Source organism: Halyomorpha halys, unplaced genomic scaffold, assembly GCF_000696795.3.
Source record: "Halyomorpha halys isolate HHAL.00 unplaced genomic scaffold, Hhal_1.1 Scaffold1245.1, whole genome shotgun sequence".
NCBI lineage: Eukaryota > Metazoa > Arthropoda > Insecta > Hemiptera > Pentatomidae > Halyomorpha > Halyomorpha halys.
In genome coordinates, this window is record NW_027113557.1 from 417,167 (window position 1) to 438,065 (window position 20,899).

Sequence of the window (20,899 nt, forward strand, 5' to 3'; positions counted from 1 at the left end):
TGTGTTTTTATATTTTTTAATAAATTTAATAAAGCTTAATAGGATCAGATATGTTATTTTCTTATTCTTCGGAAAGAGCCGATACGATTAGTCGTATAATAACCATTAAATAAAAAAACGTACACTTTTTGAGCTACACACCAAAAACGTTCAATTTCGCTCATAACATTTTCGAACCTAGATCGGAGATTTCAGTGTCTTCTAACCTTCCTATGGCGGCAAGGAACATTTCGAAAAAAACGGCTCGTATATCGGTCCAGTAATTCAAAAGTTTATTATGGACTAAGATTCGACCATTCCCTTTTATATAGATAGATATACAATACTACCATTCCCTTTTATATAGATAGTTATACAATACTCTCGCATATCCTATAACTATTATATTCAGTAATACGTAATATATACCTACCCAACCAGTAGAAATCGTGAAGTAAAAAGTGTAAAGTGATAAAAAGAAAGTTAGAACTTCCTTTATTATAGATAAAATGGGAATACATAAGTATAAAGTTTCACTGGGGCGCCATCTACGAATTCGCCCCTATGAGATCTAACTTATGTCGACTGTCTACAGACTTAACTGAAGTCGGTAGTAATATTAAGATAGCTAACGGAGAACGTATTTACCTGTTGACATTAATATAAGAAAGTTTATCTAGATTTATTTCTCCGTTGTTATAAAAGTGATATTAAAAATATTTATGGTAGTTATAAAAATAATTTAGGAGTATAGGGGTATAACGTTCATTCATATTTTATACTTTTATTTCTATTAAATAAAATCGATTGACCTACGATTACCTAGTCCAAGGGCCCGAGAGAAGAAAAATTGATTAGTTCATCCCAATATTTGGTTACTTTGATGAAAACTATGTACAGTTAGTAGTCGAAATTTCCAAGTATAGTTAATATAGTGAGTCTACTAAGTATAGTTGGAGAGAATAAAAAATGGTGGCTGTTTCAAAATGAAATAAAAATTTTCATCCGGAGCTCCAGACCTATAGGACTACCTGAAACAGTAAAACATTTAAAGGACATTAAATTTGCTAAAATAAAAGCCCTTTAGAGCTATTTACGTTCAGTAATTTACGAGATACTTTTTTAAAAAAACATTTCATAAAAACATATAGTGAAAGATCAGTTGGTGAATTTATTATGGGAAATCTATATCTGAGGAAACATTAGACTTACAGATGTTTATTAGCACTCAAATTAAATTTTTTTTAATGTAGTTTATAACGAGTAGTAGTTTGAATGATATTCACCATAAGAAATTCTCAAAATGATGATTTCTAGTTGTTCGGAAAAATGTTTGATTTATGAACCATTAAACATACAGATGTCAACCGGCACTCCAATTAAAACTAGTTTAATGTGCTATTAAGTAGTTTAAAACGCTCGTAAGGGTGGTAGTTTTTATGATATTTGTATATGAATATGAAATGTTTCCGAACAACTATAAATCGAATTGAACACATTTATCAGGAACTTAAGGCTCGAATTGACGTTTCATTGAATGGCCAGAACACATAAAGAGGTCCAAACCCCTTGTTTTTGCAGACACATTCAATGCGGCGTGCCTCAAGATGGCGACTGCTCTCCCAGAAAGATTTGGCGGTCCCTTTGATTGCTCATATCGGGAGCCACTGATGAAGAGCTATTGAACTAAACGCAGCCCCGAGCAATAAAGCTGCATTCATTATTGACCCGTTCTCCTCATCAATAATTATCTTATATCGATTGTGCAGATTGCCTTCGAAATTTGGTAGCAATCTGTCCGTGATTAGGAACCAGTAATGAATGTCTGTTAAAGCTCGTCTGTTGCAGCTCCTAAGTGAGGGTCCATTTCGATTCATGACTTCCTTCTTATTTTGCGCTTTGAGGATCGGCATACCGTTGAGGGAACAAAGCTTGAAACATTCTCCAATTTATACTATTGAAAGGAGGTATCTTTTTCTACTATAGTAGTGTTATTATAAAGGAATATTGTGCTACATATCTGATTAGTATAAAAAAAACAACTGTTTAGTAGTAGAAGTAGCTTATCTTGATTTATTTAACTTAATTTATTTTATTTTATTTTTTTATTGTATTTCGTAGAATCTGCCGTAGGCTTAGGTTACTATGTGACAGTGTTTCTACCTTTGGTGAAGTATGTAGGACGACCTCAGTAAACAAATTAAACCCTGTCTACGGTACTATTTTTGGAATACACCCCATTCGGCAAAGGTTTGATATAATCGATTCTTCGAAATATTTTAATGATTAATATAAGGAAAGTTGTTAATTTTAGTTATCAAACCGAAGTCAAAGAACATTCTTCCAGGTCTCAACATAGTTAGGCTGAAACGTTGGCTGAATAAATAATGGTCATTGACTGACTATAAATATCTCGTCTTAAATAAAAATAATTATAATATTTTACTTTTAATTGATTTTTAATTAATATTTTATATTGATTTATTATTTTAATTAATTTTTTTCTCTTGGTCGTAACTGCTTTGAGAAATCCGAACGAACACATTACAAAAAAAACTTTTGATCTTGGTTTTCTATAGAATTCAAAATTTTTAATATAAAATGTTTTTATAAAATCTCTTAAGTTGAGAAACTTAATGGTTTGATCTAGAAAGTTTCAGGAATTAGTAGTCCGATTTTTAAAATCCATTTTTCGTTAGGTAGGACTTTAGGTTTTATAACATTACTACGACTCATTGGAACGGATCAGTAATCATGTAAAGTTTACGTAGGTGCGTGTAAGTCAACCTCTTACAGGTAAGCAGTTTGCAAGGCAGGCAGGCGTAGAGAACACTAGTTTGGGGCGGCCTAAGATTTTAATAATAATAAATTTCGGATATTATTCAGTTAAATCAAATCCAGTGGTCGTGTGCTCACCATGGCAATGAAATAGGAAAGTTGCCAAATATATGGCGGGTAAAATTGCTAAGTACTTTTAATTTTTATATAAATACTACATATTACGATAATTTTATGTTTATTATATTCAGTTCAATAAATTATGCAGCAAATAATAAATAAGTATAGATAAGAATAACTAATTGCCACGATTGAAATCTTTAATGAAGTATTGATAGGTCATGTGAATTTATTTAATATACTTAATATTAATAACTTCATGTTAAAATTTGAATAAATAAGTAATAAATGAAGTTAGATGAGAAATGGGTAGTATAATGGTAGAGTTTAGTACAGTATATGTTAAGTTTAACTGGGCAGTTAATTTAAACTCCCCCTAACTGACGACTTGGAAATGTCGGCTCTTCATCTTAACCAAACGCTCAATTTCTCTTTTGATTGGACGGAACACATGAAGGGCGCATTAGTTCATGTTCCGCTTTGAAGCAACTTCTTTCATCCTCATTGAATAATGCCCTTTTCATCCGACTGTATTCTTATCTCACCGCTTTATCTGCTGTTTTTTATCCATCTCTGCCTATGCAGACAGATATGTTTCTTGTTTTTTTTTCTGTCTTCTGCATTTCAAATCAATTTCTTTAAATGGTTATTAATAGATTTAAGGCCCTGTTTTTTCTTTTAAATCCCTTGTTGCATTTAACTTTCTTTATGATACAAATTTAAAAGCAAAAAACTGTCCAAACATTGTAATTGTCCTATTTATTGTAAGGGAAATTCCCTTAGTATTCGAATTTGAGTTTTCAATGGGAACACACGTTTTGTTATTGGACTCCAAATAACTTAGTCTCATTAAATGGTGCGTCTGTGTGAATGTGGCCAGCCCAGCTCAAAAATGAAAATTTGTAAAAAAAACTGTATATACATGTTTAAGGTGGGTATATGCCTAGGATATGAAGGAAACTTTTCGCTAAAATCTGCTGACTATAAGTGCCACTTTATAGAATATATTTTACACATTTTTTCGCTTTTCCCAAACGGCTCAAACTATTTTTATTAAACACTGTATATCATTGTACAATAAAATTGGCTTTGATATCAGATTGGACTTGGACTTATCCTCATTGAAGTAGTCTGAAAGGGCTTTAAAGAAACTTTTTTTATAAATCTTCCTGCAAAGGATCTTTAATTTTATTATTATTATTATTGGCGTGACAGACCGTGGAGGTCCAAGGCCTCGATATGCTTAGGAAATACATTCACATTTAGTAATCATTAACAATAATATTCAATAGATAATACAAAGTATTACAGAATTTCAAAAATAACTAGGGGGGAGGGGAAATAAAGAAGAGAAATGTAAGATTCGAACTGGAAAAGGCGAGACCTATTTTTCGCTGGAGATCTTTCCCGAATTGCATATCTTTTGTTAAATTTTTGTAGTCTTGGTAGGAACAAAATATATATTCATTATCCCCCCTCGAGAAACCATAAAATACAAATTTTTATTAAGGCAGAAAAATAAAAATTTTTTGTTCATAATTATTGCCTTCCTTGTTTTTTTTCAAAAAGAAAAAATCTATAAATTCAACACGCGTTCACCAATCTTCACAAAACTGGCGACGTATGTTTTGAAAAGTGTGTGTTGCGCGCACTGTACCTTTTTTTTAGATTTTTACTTTTTTAAATAAATTATTGTTAAATCATTCTTAAAAAAAAAATACTGCAGGGCATATAAGCCTTTATGTCTATTAAAGACTTAATCATTACAAATGAATAAATTAATGAAAAATAATTTTATTCTAGGAATAAAGTCCTCTAAGTATAATTACTAAGTTCAGACTTAACGAACACTTGAAAAAATATTTACAAAAGCGTGGTATTGGATAAGGTGGTTTAAATATGAAGTTGGTGTTGTTTAAAGGAAATAAGCGTTGTTTAAAGAATAAATAGGTATATGTTAAGGAAACAACGTATTTCAAATAACTTTTAAAAATTTTGCTTTTCAAGACTTTGAACCCAACTAAAACACAATTAGTCATTAATTGAAAATTCATCACTATTTTTTGGTAAACAAACATTATCAAGACATATTTATGCAAAATAGTATGGTATATTGGGGGGGGGAACGAAACATGCATTTAGAGAAAAAATAGGAGGAGTGTTTTACTAAAAAAAAATGCAATAATTTGAAAGCGTGAAAAAGTACAATAACTAATGAACTTGATTAAATTAGCCACCACAATAATTATTTATTATAAACAACAGTCACTGTTTACTATTTATGAGTTATAATTCTTTTTAACTCGTGTTTTTATTATCCTTTAGTCAATAAGAAATTTCTTGTCTTCAAAATGAATTAGTGAGTGTAAAGTTTAAACAAATATACAATTGAAAAAAAATATTAATTAATTGATCACGAGATCTTTTAAAATAAATAATCTTATTACTTCATTTAGGCATTTTTAATGTAATCTTCATATTTGATGATAAATTATAACTTCAAGGACTATTAAAATACGTAAATTAATATATCTATACTTTTTAAGAAAAGTTATTTTTAATTTTTTTATTATATTATTTAATTTATATTTATTTGAAAAAAAAAACAAAAAAAAACAACTGATGATTCTGTTATTGATAGTTGAGGCTGTAAATTATTCTTTGAACGACTTTATTTTTTAACATTTTATTTTATTAAAATAAATAACTCTAATATATTTTTCTTTTCTTCGCTTTTATTTTTCATTTCTATTGTATATTTAATTTTCACTAGACAAAATTTATCTGTATAAATTTAAGTATCATAAGTCCTTATGAAATTATATTAAAAGGACATACATAATATTTAGATTCAAAAATGTTTTAAAATACAATAGAATAGAAAATATTTTTCTTTCGTTTATTATTTAAATATATCAAATCTTATCGAGAAAAAGAACTCCAGCAGTTCGTGACCCTATTAAACAATAAGTTTAATTCTGATAATAGAAATCTGGCAGTAGAAATCCTTTTGCGTAAATGTCAGGCATGTGGCATGACTTAGGATATAGGAGCGACAATCCTACAATTATATATTCTTTTGTCATCTGGTCTTAATGATTACTCTTTTGTAATCTTACCCACAGGTTTCATAAAAATGTTTATTCGAAATTCCATAAAATTTAGTATGGTGTTTAGACTTCTGTTTTTTCTGTTTTTTTTTTTGGAAAACTCTACAGAAGAAACTAAGAGATGCGGCACGGCTTAGTAATCATAAAAAAATAATAATTTGAAATATTTAATTAGTAATATACTTTTATATTTAATTGTTTTCTTTCTTTTTCGAAGTATTTTTCATGTGTTCGAAGTTTTAATTTTTCCCTTAAATTACTTAAGAAAAGTAAATTATAAATTTAAGTGGTATTTTATGCGTCTCTAATTCTATTGCTTAAGATTCCTATTCCAACCACGATTTTATTATTTACTATTTTTTTTTTCAAAATTTTTTTTATTAAATGAACGCTTTGCTGAAATTCTTCCCCTGTGAGAGTGATAAATCCAATCTAATTACCATATTATCGAAACGATGAATTAATGGATATTACATTTTAATTTGCATATTCTGTTATATTTACATCTACGTGCCTATATAAACAAGAAGTACCTTCATGTATTTTTAACAGATAGGTCCACACGGATATATGCTAATGTATGGAAATACTGAAACGCAATCTCACTAATCTAAAATTGATTGGGTTTGTGTACGAACATTAAAATTATACCACCATTAGGGAATCAGAATAAATTGCAAGTTTATTGACTAAATTAATTATAAATATTTAAAACCCAATAAATTCTTGAGGGTAGGTAATTTATAAGCATGCATCAGGTAAAGAATATCCAGAAGGAAAGTAATAATTCTGTATTAAAAAAAAACTAATATTAAAACAAACTGTCTCCCTGCTGTGAAGTGAATAAGAAGAAATATGTAGAATTAAATTAAATAATAAAATATATTACGGATGAATTATATAAATATATATATTAACATTGTTTGATATAATCTTCGTATTAGGCGAAAAAACAAATACATTACTTTGTGGAAAAGCATTTTGGATCGACCTGCATATCCTGACCCTTCATCGGAGTACTATGGCTTAGAAGCAAATTTTGATGAAACTGTTGCAAATTTAATTATTAATAATAAACAACAAATATGTATAAAATACCAATAATTTGTATAAAAAAATAATTTAAAAAAACAAACTAAAATTAAAAAAAAGAACAAAAAGTGAACTAACTTAAAACTATTATAAGTGAATTTTAATTTATTTTAGTTAACTACAATAAAAGAAAAGTAATTAAAAATAAGAAAAAAATAAGAGAAAACATAATTAGATGGAACAAAATATTTATATGTATATATACTACTTTTTATTTATTGATATATATTATAATCTGCCACACAGTTGTGGGCAATAGGTAATAGTGATGAATGATCTCATACATACTAAAATAAAAAAAATAAAAATTAAATAAATGAATAAAAAAAAAACTCTCTATATGTGTATATATAACAGTGTTTTATATCTCTAAATTTAGTTGGCATTTTAAAATAACGTTGAAAGTGAAAAACTATTTAAAGATACATTTTTCGAGGTATTTAAATTAGTTTGAGGCGGCCATTTTGCTAAAACAATGAGGTTACCTAAAATGTTCAAACTCTAATATCCAGAAGGTATGACAATAACACATGTAATACTTGCTCATACAGCTCTATTATAAATGTCATTGTAGTCCATTAATAAAAAAACATTCGATTTATAAAAAAAAAATCAATTATTTTAGTTTTTTTTCTTTTCGAGATCCTATAAAAATTCAAAAAATCAATTATTCATTAATTTTAGCACAAATGAAATATTCACAATATAGCAAGTAATCATGCCCTATATTTTTATTGTAAAAAAACTGTCGGGAAATTACACATTGGTTATTTTAATGACTGTAATAAGTGAAATCAAAGTGTAGAAACTGTCTTATTAACGACGAAACAATACTTTTTAGTTACATATCCTATTTCGTATTCTGTTCTAATTGATTTTTTTTTTTTGGGGGGGGGGTTACTTAGTGGTTATATACAACCATCAAGTATGAAGGTGTTACAAAATTGATGTTATTATAATTAAAAATTTTTCAAAATATAAATTATTTATACGGCATTATACGACTATATTAGAACCTGTTTGACAGGTAATCCAAAATTAACTGTTCGACCTGAATACATTTTCGAATTATTAATGACTATTGGAGATCAATTAATCATCGCGATGGAACATTTGTTCGGTGACGTGCATCTTTCTCCAGAAATTCGCTGACATGGCATTGCTTTCCAGTCATCTTACAGGGTCTCATATACCCGATTCCCGAAATTCTCCAAAGATCCCTAAATCATTGTCGTAATACTGCAGGAATGTATGGTTTGCCATCGTCATATGAATTTATCATAATTCAATACTTCAATATTGTATAAAACCTATTGATGAATGTGGACGGTCCATCATATTTTTGGACCAAAATTAAGAATAAGGAAGTAGGAAAATAAACAGGTTCCCTCGCAATAATGAGGGATAATTAAGGATTTCATATCACTGAAATAAGTAACAAAGGAAAAGACGATCAAGGTAGTTGTATATTTCGTAGAAATTTAAAAATTATGAAGAAGATGGTCTAGGGTGCGTTCATAAGAAAACAAAAGAGAAGAAGAGAGAAATACTTTATTTATTCATCTATGCTGCCTAAATACATTAGGTTGCCATCTCACAGCATACTTATCAATCCGTAATCGGACATATATAAATTACACATACATGGTATAATCATAAAAAAAAGATATACAATAATAGGATATAATAAACAATTTTTTTTCACCCCAACAGTTTCCTTTTACAATCCATTTAGGTCTGTACAACCAATACAAATCTTTCACTCACTCCCATTTTTCCCTCTCATTTCTGCTCAATTAATCTATTCACCCGATCAACAAATTCGCTCTCCGGAATTCACCCTCCTAGATCCTCTCCAGTGACCCGCTAAAAAAAATTCAATATTAGACGGTAATGTGAGATCAGACCCTCATTCATAGTCACAGCAGTAGATCAGTCTACCAAGAACAAACAACTAAATACATTTTACGAGAATAAGAATAACATATAGATTAAAAGGAAAATATAATAAAAAAAAAACCGGTTACAGGAAACACTTGAATGGATAAATAAGTTTAAAAAAAAACATAGTATTAATAAAATAAAATGATTTAATGAATAAATACGTTAAAACACACAAATAGAGAGGTCAACATATTAAAATGAATAGATAAAACAAAGAATAATCTCCGAGCTAATTCCCAAGCAGGTGATGGTGTATGATCCCCAGGGAGTCCAAAATACAATACAATGTACAACTATTTATGTGCCGACGTTTTGCCCCACTTTGTAGAACTTCATCAGAGCTGTTTCAGTTGAGGTCAAGTTGAAACTACTTAAGTTAACTCAGGTCAACCTGGACTGTTTCAGTTGAGGTCAGGTTGAAACTACTTAAGTTAACTGAGGTCAACCTGGACTGTTTCAGTTGACCTCAACAGCCCTGATGAAGCTCTGCAAAGTAGGACGAAACGTCGGCAAATGAACAGTTTTTAACTATTTTTGTTTTCTTTGACCTCACCCCTACCATCTTCTTCATAATTAGAGTTAATACGGTCAGTTATTTATATTTATATATATAATAATTAGAAATAGCTATTTTATCCTCGTTCACTACGGGCAACTTTTCAACTCCTTCCTTTCGTCCTCATTTGACTGAACCTCATCGGACCTGGAATTGTTCCAAAACAATCTTCCTAGTAAAAAAAAATTATAAAATAAGAAATTTAACTTTACTTTTACTTACAAGTATTGGTTGATGTTTCTTTATTAAAAATTATAAATTTTGGGATTTTTTTATGTTTCCAAGGAAAATTGAAGGTCACTACTGATAAATCATATTAGAAAATTTTTAATATTCAAAACATAAAAAGAACATTTTCAGAACTAGTCATGTTCACTTATTTAAGAAATATCATTTACTTACTTGCTAGCATAATTGGTTACAACAAAACTACTTTTCTCTCTTGTTTATGACTAGGGTATAAAAATAGGTAAGTAAAAGGGTATAATATAAAAGGTAAGTAAAAATATGTGAAAACATAAAAATCCTATATTTTTATGTTTTCACATATTTTTACCTGACCATGATATCTGCGATTCCTTACTAACTAAAGATGTTTCAAGACATTTCTGGCTAAAAGAAGCCATTTTTATTTCACATATTTTTAAATATTTGGCCTTTTTTACATATTTTGTTGTAAATCACGAATTTCCTAAAATTATTTGTTCAATTGTAAATACATTTTTCGCAGCAAATACGTAAAATTCGAGAGAACGCAAGAAACTTAAAGGTGAAATTTATCATTTATCATAAATAGTGCGTAAAAGTTCTATACCTTCAGCTTTGAACACAAATTAAAAGCAGTGGGAATAATAAATTTTCACACAGAATTGCATCGAGAATTTCTCAGAATCAATAAAAAAGATCAAGAGTCTTATTCCTGTGGAATGTCTCTAGAATTTGTTTGTTTACTCCTCAATCCATTTCTCTGTTTCCCCCCTTCCTATGGTCCTTTCTCATCTTAGTCTTGTTTCACTCCCTAGTCAGTATTTAGACCTTTTCGAGTTAAATTGTTTTTGATTGTGTTTTAACATTATTTTAGCATGCCTAAAATTAAGTCAAAGTCAAAGGATTAGGCTTCCAAGTTGAGTTCGGTTATTCAGTTAAGTTGTAAAATTACTAATTAATTAGTAATTTATGTTGTTGAATAATACAAAATTTATAAATACGTGTTTTTAAAATATTTGACAATTTATTAGCACATATTTAGGATTTTTTAGCACATAAAAATCCTATCTCTATTTATGACCAATACTTTTAACTACATTATATGATTGAGTTCTTTTATATATTTTTACATTGACACGAATAGGTGTTTATCGAAGAGAAAGGTTTAGAATTAGTGTTGTATCCCTTGTAGCTTTGATGGTTGGAAAGCATTGAATCATACTTCGCTGAACAAGGAACAAAAACATGTAAACGGGGCGCCATTAAACATTGATAGATAGTAGCAGTTGTTAAACCGAGGTAACTTGTGACAGGGGCGATGGTCATCTCTAGCTCCTAGCTCCACAGTACTTGTTCCAATTAGCGCCCACACTACAACCACTGCTTGTACTGTATTCTAGAAGCGACCTTAATGTTATCAGTGAATGAGGAAAAAGATTAGTTTTATAAAGTCTATTTGGTGATTTAATTTATTACACTCGATCATGTTAAGTAATGAATTGCTAGTACACACAAATAAACACCCCGTTAAAAAAAAAAATAATTATAATCCTAATAACAATTTTCTTTCAAGTAGATTCTTTTAGCCTCTATAAATGTTAATCTATTTGATATCACCAACTTTCCCAATATCAAGGATAATCTATTGATATTGCAAGCAAGCAATATGCAGAAAAATTGTGTGAAATTAATTTCTAAATATTATGGTTCAATTTTCAGAAATTCTTTGGAATTATGTTTAATCTGTGTTTCGCTTATAAAATAATTATTATAGTAGAGTAAATAGATATTGAATGAACATAATTAAATACAAATAATAATTACAGTTACAAATATGAAGCTTAAAATTCACGGGTGGAGTAATAACGAATAAAATAGTAGATATAGGAGAATTAAAAACTAATGTAGTTGAAACAAAAAAGAAAGAAAGAAATAAGATAAGAGTAACTATTAAAGAATATTTTTCTCCTTCTTGATATGTTTACTCTTATCTTATTTTATTTTTTACTATATTTGTTATATTTCTGTTCATCTTATTTCAATCTTCTCGTAATTTATGCTGTTTTTAATATAATTTTCACAATATCTTAGTTTAAATTATACTTCAAATCATATTCTCTTGCCCATTTCTACTTTTTAGACCGCCACCTGGACCATCTTTATTAATCATTTAAATACAGATAATTAATTATCCTCTGATATAATTTTTACAAAACTATGATTACCATTGTAATATTTTATAGCTCTTTGTTTCTCTTGGTTACAGGAAACTTCAAAGCGGGCCCAGAGCCGGGGACGATCCTGAAGAAGCTGTGTCCTAAGGAGCAACTCTGTTTCCAGATCCTCATGAAGGACATCCTTCGACCCTACGTCCCGGAGTACAAGGGTCACGTTACCTGTGAGGACGGAGACGGTATCCTTTATACAGCAATTAAAATTAAATGAAAGAGGCCTAGTCTCTATATGAGTATCGTACAAAATTATTTTCTAGCCGTGAGTCAGCCCTGTGGGTTCAGGAGTCCTCAGTTGTCCACCCAGCCCCATGAAGTAGGTACCTAGGGTACCCAAATCACCTCCTTGCACAACCGTTGGTCTAGTAACAGTACTTCATTACAAAGTACTGCACCCTTGACCCTTCAAGGGTCGGAGTGTTACAGATTTAATTTTTAATACTATGTATAATATAATAATATATCATATAAAATTGTAATTATTATTATCCTAATATTAATATTAGGCTCATTACTGCTTAGGCAGATGTCTATGCGGTTGATGATTGCTACTGTTTCGCCTTGGACTAAATCCAAATTGTTAAGGTACCATATAGTAAAAAATTAATAGAGGTCCTGAAACCGAACTAAAAAATTTTCCTATATTTTTTAATGATTAGATCTTTAGTTTGTCCTTGAAAACTTGATGTCCGTCATTTACGTCATTTTATCCCGATTTATGTTGGACACCCAGTATATCTTGGATATTTATATATGAATTCAGAAGTAAAATTGAAAATCAAATCTAATTTCTGTTGTTCCAGGATTATTATTTCGAAATGGTGATGAATGGTGGTTGACGGTGAATGCAATTTTTTTTTTTTAATAAATAATTTAATTTCTGTCCATTTTAGTCTCAATACATTTTATTTTCTTATAAGTCCGACGTTTCGGCCAATCCGGCCATCCTCAGAGACAACGTACTTAATACAATTTTGGAATTATATGATATAAAAACTCTTAACTCCATGCAGGCTATTCTGCACAGGTCAAAATTCCAGGTTTGACCTTGGCAGAATATCCTTCCCGTGAATTATCTTCCCTTATCTATTTTGTATATAACAGGTATTTCTATATTGAAAACTAAAAATAAAGCTTTGAACTTGTTGTATTGTTTCTGTTCTATCAAAGGATACTCAAACTGCCTTTGCGATCTGTATTAAAATCTTGTATATTTTGTTATTTTGTCTGAGTTGAGAACTCAGCCGATTTTATTACAATAATTTTTTATTTCTGTAATTCGAAAACGTAGATTTGGGGAGAAAGTGCCATTAGTACAATTTGATTAAGACTATTATTATTTACGACCATATAAATATTTTTATAGTATAATTGAATTCTATATTTGAGTGCCTAATTTTGTTTTTGATAGTTATATTTGATGTAAAACATGGTTTTATTTGAACTCTAACCGAATAATTTTTAACCTGTAAATTTTTTCGACTTATATGATTAGTATTAACTATTTGTTTACCTCTTATAAATGTACCGTGACAGAATATGTTTTCCTTGACAATGCAACAGGCACGTCGATGTACTTGCAGCTGCAGGATCTTCTCGGGGACTTTACCAATCCCTGTGTGATGGACTGCAAGATAGGAGTCCGGACGTATCTGGAAGAGGAGTTGGCCAAAGCGAAAGAAAAACCTAAACTGCGAAAGGTAAGTGTTTAGATTTATTTTACTATCGACTCAGGATTGAGTTCTCTTGAAAAATTAATTTATGTTTTAGCATTTAACTATTTAATAAGAAATTCATTAACAACTTCTCCAAGTAAGTGTAGTATTTATATAAGAAAAATAATAGTAGTATAGAATAATATGTTGGAAGGCTTCGTCTATATACTATTATAAAATTTGTTTAAATCGTTTTTGTAGAAACAAACACGTATACTTGAGTGCGTTCCCACTTGGCCTGTAATCGCACCTCGAAAGGTCACTGGGTGCAGTCTCAACAGTTAGATGAGTTGTTGGCATTCTTATTTGATGATTTCGTGAATGCGTCATGGTAAACATTAAAAACTGAAAAGATTAATAAATACAAAAATATAGTATTTTTTCCTAGGTTAATTTTGTGTGAGTAAACTTTGTGAACTTGGCAAAGACTTTGAATTAAACATAAAAAAAACGTAGTAGTTGTATCTTTTAAAATATTATGTATATTAAAAATTAACTTCAAAGCCCTTTCGAGGTAGGATGATAAGATACATTCTTGATAAGAATTGAAGTTGGTTGATAATAAAATAATGCACACATATTATCTAAAACGGCTCTACTGGTTTTTTATTAAACTCGGTATACAAGTGTACAATCAAGTGGCATTTAATCATCTTATAATCATTAAAATAGTTTAACAGGGTTTGAATGACGAATTTTCAAAAATCCTCCTCTAAAGTTACTTTAATTTTATTTATATGAAATAATTGACCATTTTGCATGATAAATAAAAAAATTATAAATATGAACTATGAAATAATTTGATAATTAACTAAATGATTAAAATGGAGAAATACGCACTTTAGAGGCTTGAAAATCGTTGCCGAGCATGTCCGATCTCTCCCGATTGGATCATTTGTCACTTGCTTTGTAATATTTGGGTAAACGGTTTTATCCCTGGCAGTATAAAGTTGATATGCGTTATTCGTACATGAAGAAAGGCTAAAATTCTAATTTTTATTGCCAAAGAAAAAAAAAATTATTTTTGAAATTTTTGCTTTCCAGGGTGGTAAGTGAAAGTTGTATGATGTGCGTACTGCACCTAATTTTTTCGTTATGAGATATTTTTGTATCTCGTGTAAATTGATTCTGGTACTGTAGCCGTGAGTCAAACCTATGAGTTTGGGGAGCCATGCGGGGTTTATTCAGCCTCATAAAGTGGGTACTCGTAATGCGGGAAAAACCTTGTGAGTTATCATATTTGTTCATGAATACGTCTCCTTGTACAACCCTTGCTCAAGAAACCTGATTCTTCATGAGTTGTAACGACACTGATTTTCATTGTTTTCATATCCTGGTTTATATTTGTGTTTAGTATCTGCTGTGGTGTTTTAATTTCCACATTGCATAGTGATATGAACTAAATTACTACCAATCCGTAATTGCTAACTGTGTATGTATGCATTTACAAATGGATATTAAGTAGATGTATATTTATATACCTTTGGTATTTGTTATGCTAAAAAAAACTTCTTTCCGAATGCGGGAGCTCCGAGATAATACCCCGCACTACCCCCGCAGAGCCTAGACAAGCGCTACTCCACAAATCGTGCAGACAGCTCCCGATACAGAGGCTGCTAATGGGCAAGACATGTCGGGAGGATAACACAGCCTGACACAGCGTGCTGGTGCTGGCCTGCCCCTGGCCCTGCCATTAGATATACATTGCCGGCTGCCCATTTAGATAGTCCTCATTCTAATAGCTTCCCACGCTTATTCCTTTTCATTTAAATATTTAATCATATATCTGTTTGTGTGTGTATGTGTGCCCTTTTTTAAATTTAGGTCTAATTTACTGAGTCTAGGAAGGTTTTGCTAGCAAGAAATTGTTATTTGAATCGTAATGCAAAAGTAATAACGGTAATAACGCTTACTACTTTCCATTGTTGGAAGAATTTAAGAAATCAAAATGTAACAATTATATCAAATATGCGAAAGAAATATGAAAACTCGTGGCTGCTTTTGAAAGCTGATTCAGTAAGTTAGAGTTAGACATATTCAACAATTTTAAAAAAAATATATTTATCTCCATTTCATGTTGAAATCGAGTCGACCCTTGAATATATCTAATGGAACTGGTTAGCTTACATGCAATATTGAGATAAAACACATTTTAAGAACATCGGAATCAAAAATAGATATTTATGACGCTTAGTTAGCGCTTTTGCTTCAACCAAAGAGAATATTTTTTTCCAAAAGTGAAATTGACCAGATACCAAAAACCCAACGGACCCAACCATGTGCAAATATCCGAATTGTGATCGATTTGCAAAAGCTAAGTGAAAGAGTGGAGAAATAATCATCCTTAATTTTAAATAAATATTTTTTAATGACATAATTTCCCTTTATATTTATATATTTTTTATATTTCATTTTCAATATAATATATTTCTTTCGATCTGCGTTTAGTATCATTATTATTATATTGACTAAGACTAATATCGGGATAGATAATTTTATATGCGATCCGCGGAGTCGTAATGTAATTCCGAAGTGGCCCTCTAGATTGTATGGATTAGTAGACTCTATCTGATTCGCGTTCTAGTAAATATTGTCGTCTACTATTTTGGATTGATGACTTCCGTTGGAGTACTCTATGGTTCCTCTCTCCTAATTTGTTTTTACTTGTGTTGGTCCAAGTTACCTGCCAACTATTTAATACTTGTGTTTTTATCTGTCCAAAAAGGTTATTACGGGGGCTATATAACCTGTCAAATTATAAAAGATTTACCAGTCGAAATCCGTTTTCAGTTGTTTCATATTGTGTTATGATGGTGTCAGTCATCGTTTTCACGTCTATTATCGTTAAAAATCGGGAAACGAGGAGCTCTTTTAAGAAGACTGAGTGAGCCGACGATAAGACTAAATTTACCTCTATTGCTAAAAGCCTTTTCAACTCCAGCTTACTTTTTTGGCGGAACTTATTCAAATGTCTTAAGTTACCTATACCTCCTGAAGGGCAATAAATCCTCGCTTGATTGTATTCATTTTATGATCCATTTTATAGTTCACTCAAAGGAGCTAAATTTCACTGTTCCTAATTTTAACTCTCTAATGAAGTAGGTTATTTATGCGAACCCTGGCTCCTTTTATGAACCGCGGTTGATTTATGTCGTTTCTGTTTTATTTAATAGTTTATAGTTTTTTGTTATTACCTTATTCTGCCGGTTTATGAGGTCATTAACAACATTGGTAATGAGCAAATTTCAATATGGTTTTCCTTTTTTATACGTGCTATGTCCGTTGGCGTTCTAGTTCAAAGTTCTACATTATGATCCTATTGCAGATTAGTACAAGATTTTTTTTTAATATCTCTGTCAGCTGTCAGGTACAATCTGTCATGACTGAGCTAACGTGTCCATCATCCTAGGTAGAAGAAAAACCCATATCTTTGATGAAACAAAAAAAAAAAGAAGTAGATACAAGTGAAAAAATCTCAAGTAAATACTAGTAGTATAAGTGATGGAGATCCGCTGGAACACAGGCTGCCTCTGTATTAGGAAAAGTCAACTTTTTTCTCCCGCCGATTTCCTTTCCCGCTATTTCCCATGGATAAGCTAACGGTTACACAGAATGCTCCTTCTTATGGGTCCTTTGGGAAGGATTCAGATCGCTGTTATCATCGTCTGGCATTAATCTTGCCTCCTTATCTCCCGTTCTTCGTCTTGTCCTGCAAGTCCATGTTGCTGTGGATGCAACCTCAGTCAGGCATTATAACGTGGGTCCGTTTTACTTACGATCTGCCTTTTCGAAAGAAGATTTATATTTACTTTTATAAAAATGGACTATAATAATAAATTATTAATGATCACGATTCTTTCAATTAAGGTTTGCCTATTCTATGATCTGTTATTTTATACCAATACGACAAAAAAATCAAAATCCGGTGCTGTGGGCGTATCGCACAACTTTCACTTACCCTCTATTGTCTGCTAAAAGTAATCCTCGCTAGTTTCAGAACTCATGTTTTTTAGATTATTCAACTTGAAATAGTTCTCCGTACTCATTTTCCAAACGGGCATTTCAGTCGACAGTTAACTCTAATTTCAACAAGTATTTTTAATTATATTTTTTGTTCCAAAATTTTAAAATTTGTCTTTTGCAAAAGTGTGATAGAAATTTAAAAATACAACAGTGTGCTAAAAATTACATAGTGCTCTCACCCATTAATTCAATGCTAAATTGCTATAAAATCAATATTGAAAATCCAAAGAATTATTTTATGGATTTTACCATCCTGTCTACTTAAAGGCTCGTCATTAAGTAAATTTTAAAAAAGTTGGCCATTTAATCACTATAGGAAATCTTTAACAGACTGTTAATACGGGAAACCGTACTGCGCATGTGCCTACCAGTTAACAAACTCGTCTTAAAATAGAGTTTCGATTATGCATTTTTAGTTATTTTTCATTATCTTCTCCGACTTTTATATGTTAAATTTTATTATGTTTTTTTTATATTTGGCTTTCTGGCAGCATAAGATACGTCTAATTAAATTCATGATGTTTTTCAATTTCCGGTACTTTTTAAATATTACTCGATTAAACTATCGTAAGTCTCTTCTTCCCGTTTTAATCAAATATTTCAAAAGTGATATAGGACCGTCGCTCCCTGGGGGGTATTAGTGGGGCGGGTCCGGCCGAGAAAGATTGCCTTGTCACAATCTACATACTATTGTTATATCTGGAAAAAAAAAAAATGTCAATCTGGAAAAAATATTTTTCCTCATATCTCTTAAAATTAAATATCAAATCTGTTCATGTTTTATATTTATACATTTTCCATTTCTAATAAAATTGTGAGATGAAATATTATTTCTATCAAACAAAATTAAAGGAACTTTAGTAGGAACCATTTTGAAAATTCTCTATTCAAACCTCGTCAGACTATTATATACCTAAGAGAATAATACCTAGCTTATATCGTACACAATTAAATTTGACATCAATTTACTGAGTTTAATCAAAATGGCTTGAGCTGTTTTTGAGAAAATCGGAATAATGTGTAAAATCGATTATATAAAGTGGCACTTCTGCATAGTCGATTTTATCGTAAACGTTATTGTAACATCTCAGGCATAGACCTGCCCTTAATATGTAAATTCAGATGTTTTACTGCTTTTCGTTTTTGAGCTAGGCATCCACACACACAGATTATTTTATAAAACTTGTTCATTCAGGACCTTAAGACCTATACTTCCTCTTATCACGTATTTCATATATTTAAGTGAATGTAAAAAAGTTTTGTGAAGGAAACTTATCACCATGTTCCCTCGCTGATAATACTAACAACCTTATCTAACGCCCCGGTCAGAAGGGATATCGCAAGGCACGCACGTCACACTATGGCCTGTGTGACGTCTGCTCTCACCGATCTGACACGCGTAGAATATAGAACCCATAATGCACTGGTCAAAGTTACTAATCAGGCCTATTGACGTCTCTAGTAGCATACATTAATATATATGATTTATATTATGAATATTTTTATATATGGTATATATCCTAACTGAATCATAAATAGGCAATGAGATTGGGTTTACTCTGTGGATAAGAAGAATTTTTGAAAAGTTTGAAGGTTTAGTTCTATGGTTTTGTAATTTTATTAAAGTCTTTACAAAAATTGTATTGTTTTTATTTTTTTTTATTACAAATTTTTATTTTCAATCCATATCATCAACAATAAAAAATAAAGTGGAACTTTCGGCTGAAAAATTCAATATTTACTGGAAAAATGATTCCAAATATGAATATCGAAAAAACAACGGTAACGAACTCCATGAGTGTACTATTAGCTATTGATTACTCCACGCCTAAATTTGGCTAAATATTTTTTTACACAAGCATGCTTGAGTCACTTTTGAGCATGTTTAGTCACCTTTAGGGACTCTATACCTTATTTTATGCAAGCATGCTTGTAAAAAAGGAACGGCTATAGATAGTTATCAAGCTTGAGCATATGTTGCCACTTTAAGAATACTCTGGTTACAGATTACTAACATTGGTGGCATTTGAAGAACTGAAGTATGGAGTTCATATCGGTTCCATCTTACTGCGATATCTTCGGAAACGTACTAACCGATTAAGTATCGTATTAAGGAGGATTGCAAAAAAAATCCGACTTTTATGATCGATTCCGGTCTCTTTTTTAGACTGATATAAAAAAATAATTTAGAAAACTTGATATATACGACAGGATAAATTTAAAGAAAAAATACCTCGGATAAGTTAATTTACCATTGTGCTGAATGGTACATTTCAAACAGAAAACAAAAGAAAGAAGGAATTGAATTGGAGTAAGCGAGAGGAAGATTACTAAAAATATTGCAACCCCCTTTCGGCCAAACCCGATATCATGAACATTTAATTATAAATTATTAGTATTAGAGACTTTCTTTTGTGCAATTCATGATGTATTTCATTAATTTAAAAAAAAACAGCCCACACCACTCCTTACCAGCAATAGCAATCTATATTAATTAATATTGATAATATCCCCCAAGGCAGGCAATATCAGAATTGAACAAAAGCATTTATTTTATTTTTCCTGATTTTCGAAATAAACAAATGTTTATAAGAGATTCTAATATGCCAATGACCCTCCAAGTGGAGGCGATCAAATAAATAACAATGCGAAACAATTCTTTTCTCCGACTTGGACACTCTCAGAACTACCAACTACAACTTTATTGCCAAGCCTTTGAAGAAAGTATCCCCATTCCTTCCCAAGAGATGACTACAGATTGGTATGCCACGCCGATTGTAACCATCATCTCTTCACATTACTTTTTCTCGTCTGCCTTCGATTTTTACACACACAGGAGATAAGAGCTGAAGAAGATATCATTACAATTTATAATTAGCCCTATAAATCTTAGACAGTTGGCCGTCAGGTAATGAAGATACTTAATGAACCCTTCCTTCACATTAACAAGTCCTCCCTATCTTTTTTTCTCCGACTGTCGACCGCTTAATCGACAGGATCTGCAAAAAGAAGCGGATTACACCCGGCGGGAGTTTGAACAGCATGAGGAATGTACTGGGTCTCCATCTAGCCTTATATTCAAATGATAACCGATTAGGTAGGCATCGAACCCTTCATTATGGAAATTCATATGTCCCTTTGTGA

At 30.8% G+C, this 20,899-nt stretch overlaps 1 protein-coding gene across 1 annotated transcript in view; it reads left to right on the forward strand.

Annotated features, from left to right (window-relative positions):
• Positions 1–20,899, forward strand: part of LOC106688972 (Inositol 1,4,5-triphosphate kinase 2) — a 96,654-nt gene that overhangs the window by 63,645 nt on the left and 12,110 nt on the right. Inside the window, exons 3-4 of the mRNA XM_067050995.1 lie at positions 12,053–12,199; positions 13,554–13,717. Of these exons, the coding sequence (XP_066907096.1) occupies positions 12,053–12,199; positions 13,554–13,717 (311 nt within the window). The remainder of the gene's footprint in view (positions 1–12,052; positions 12,200–13,553; positions 13,718–20,899) is intronic.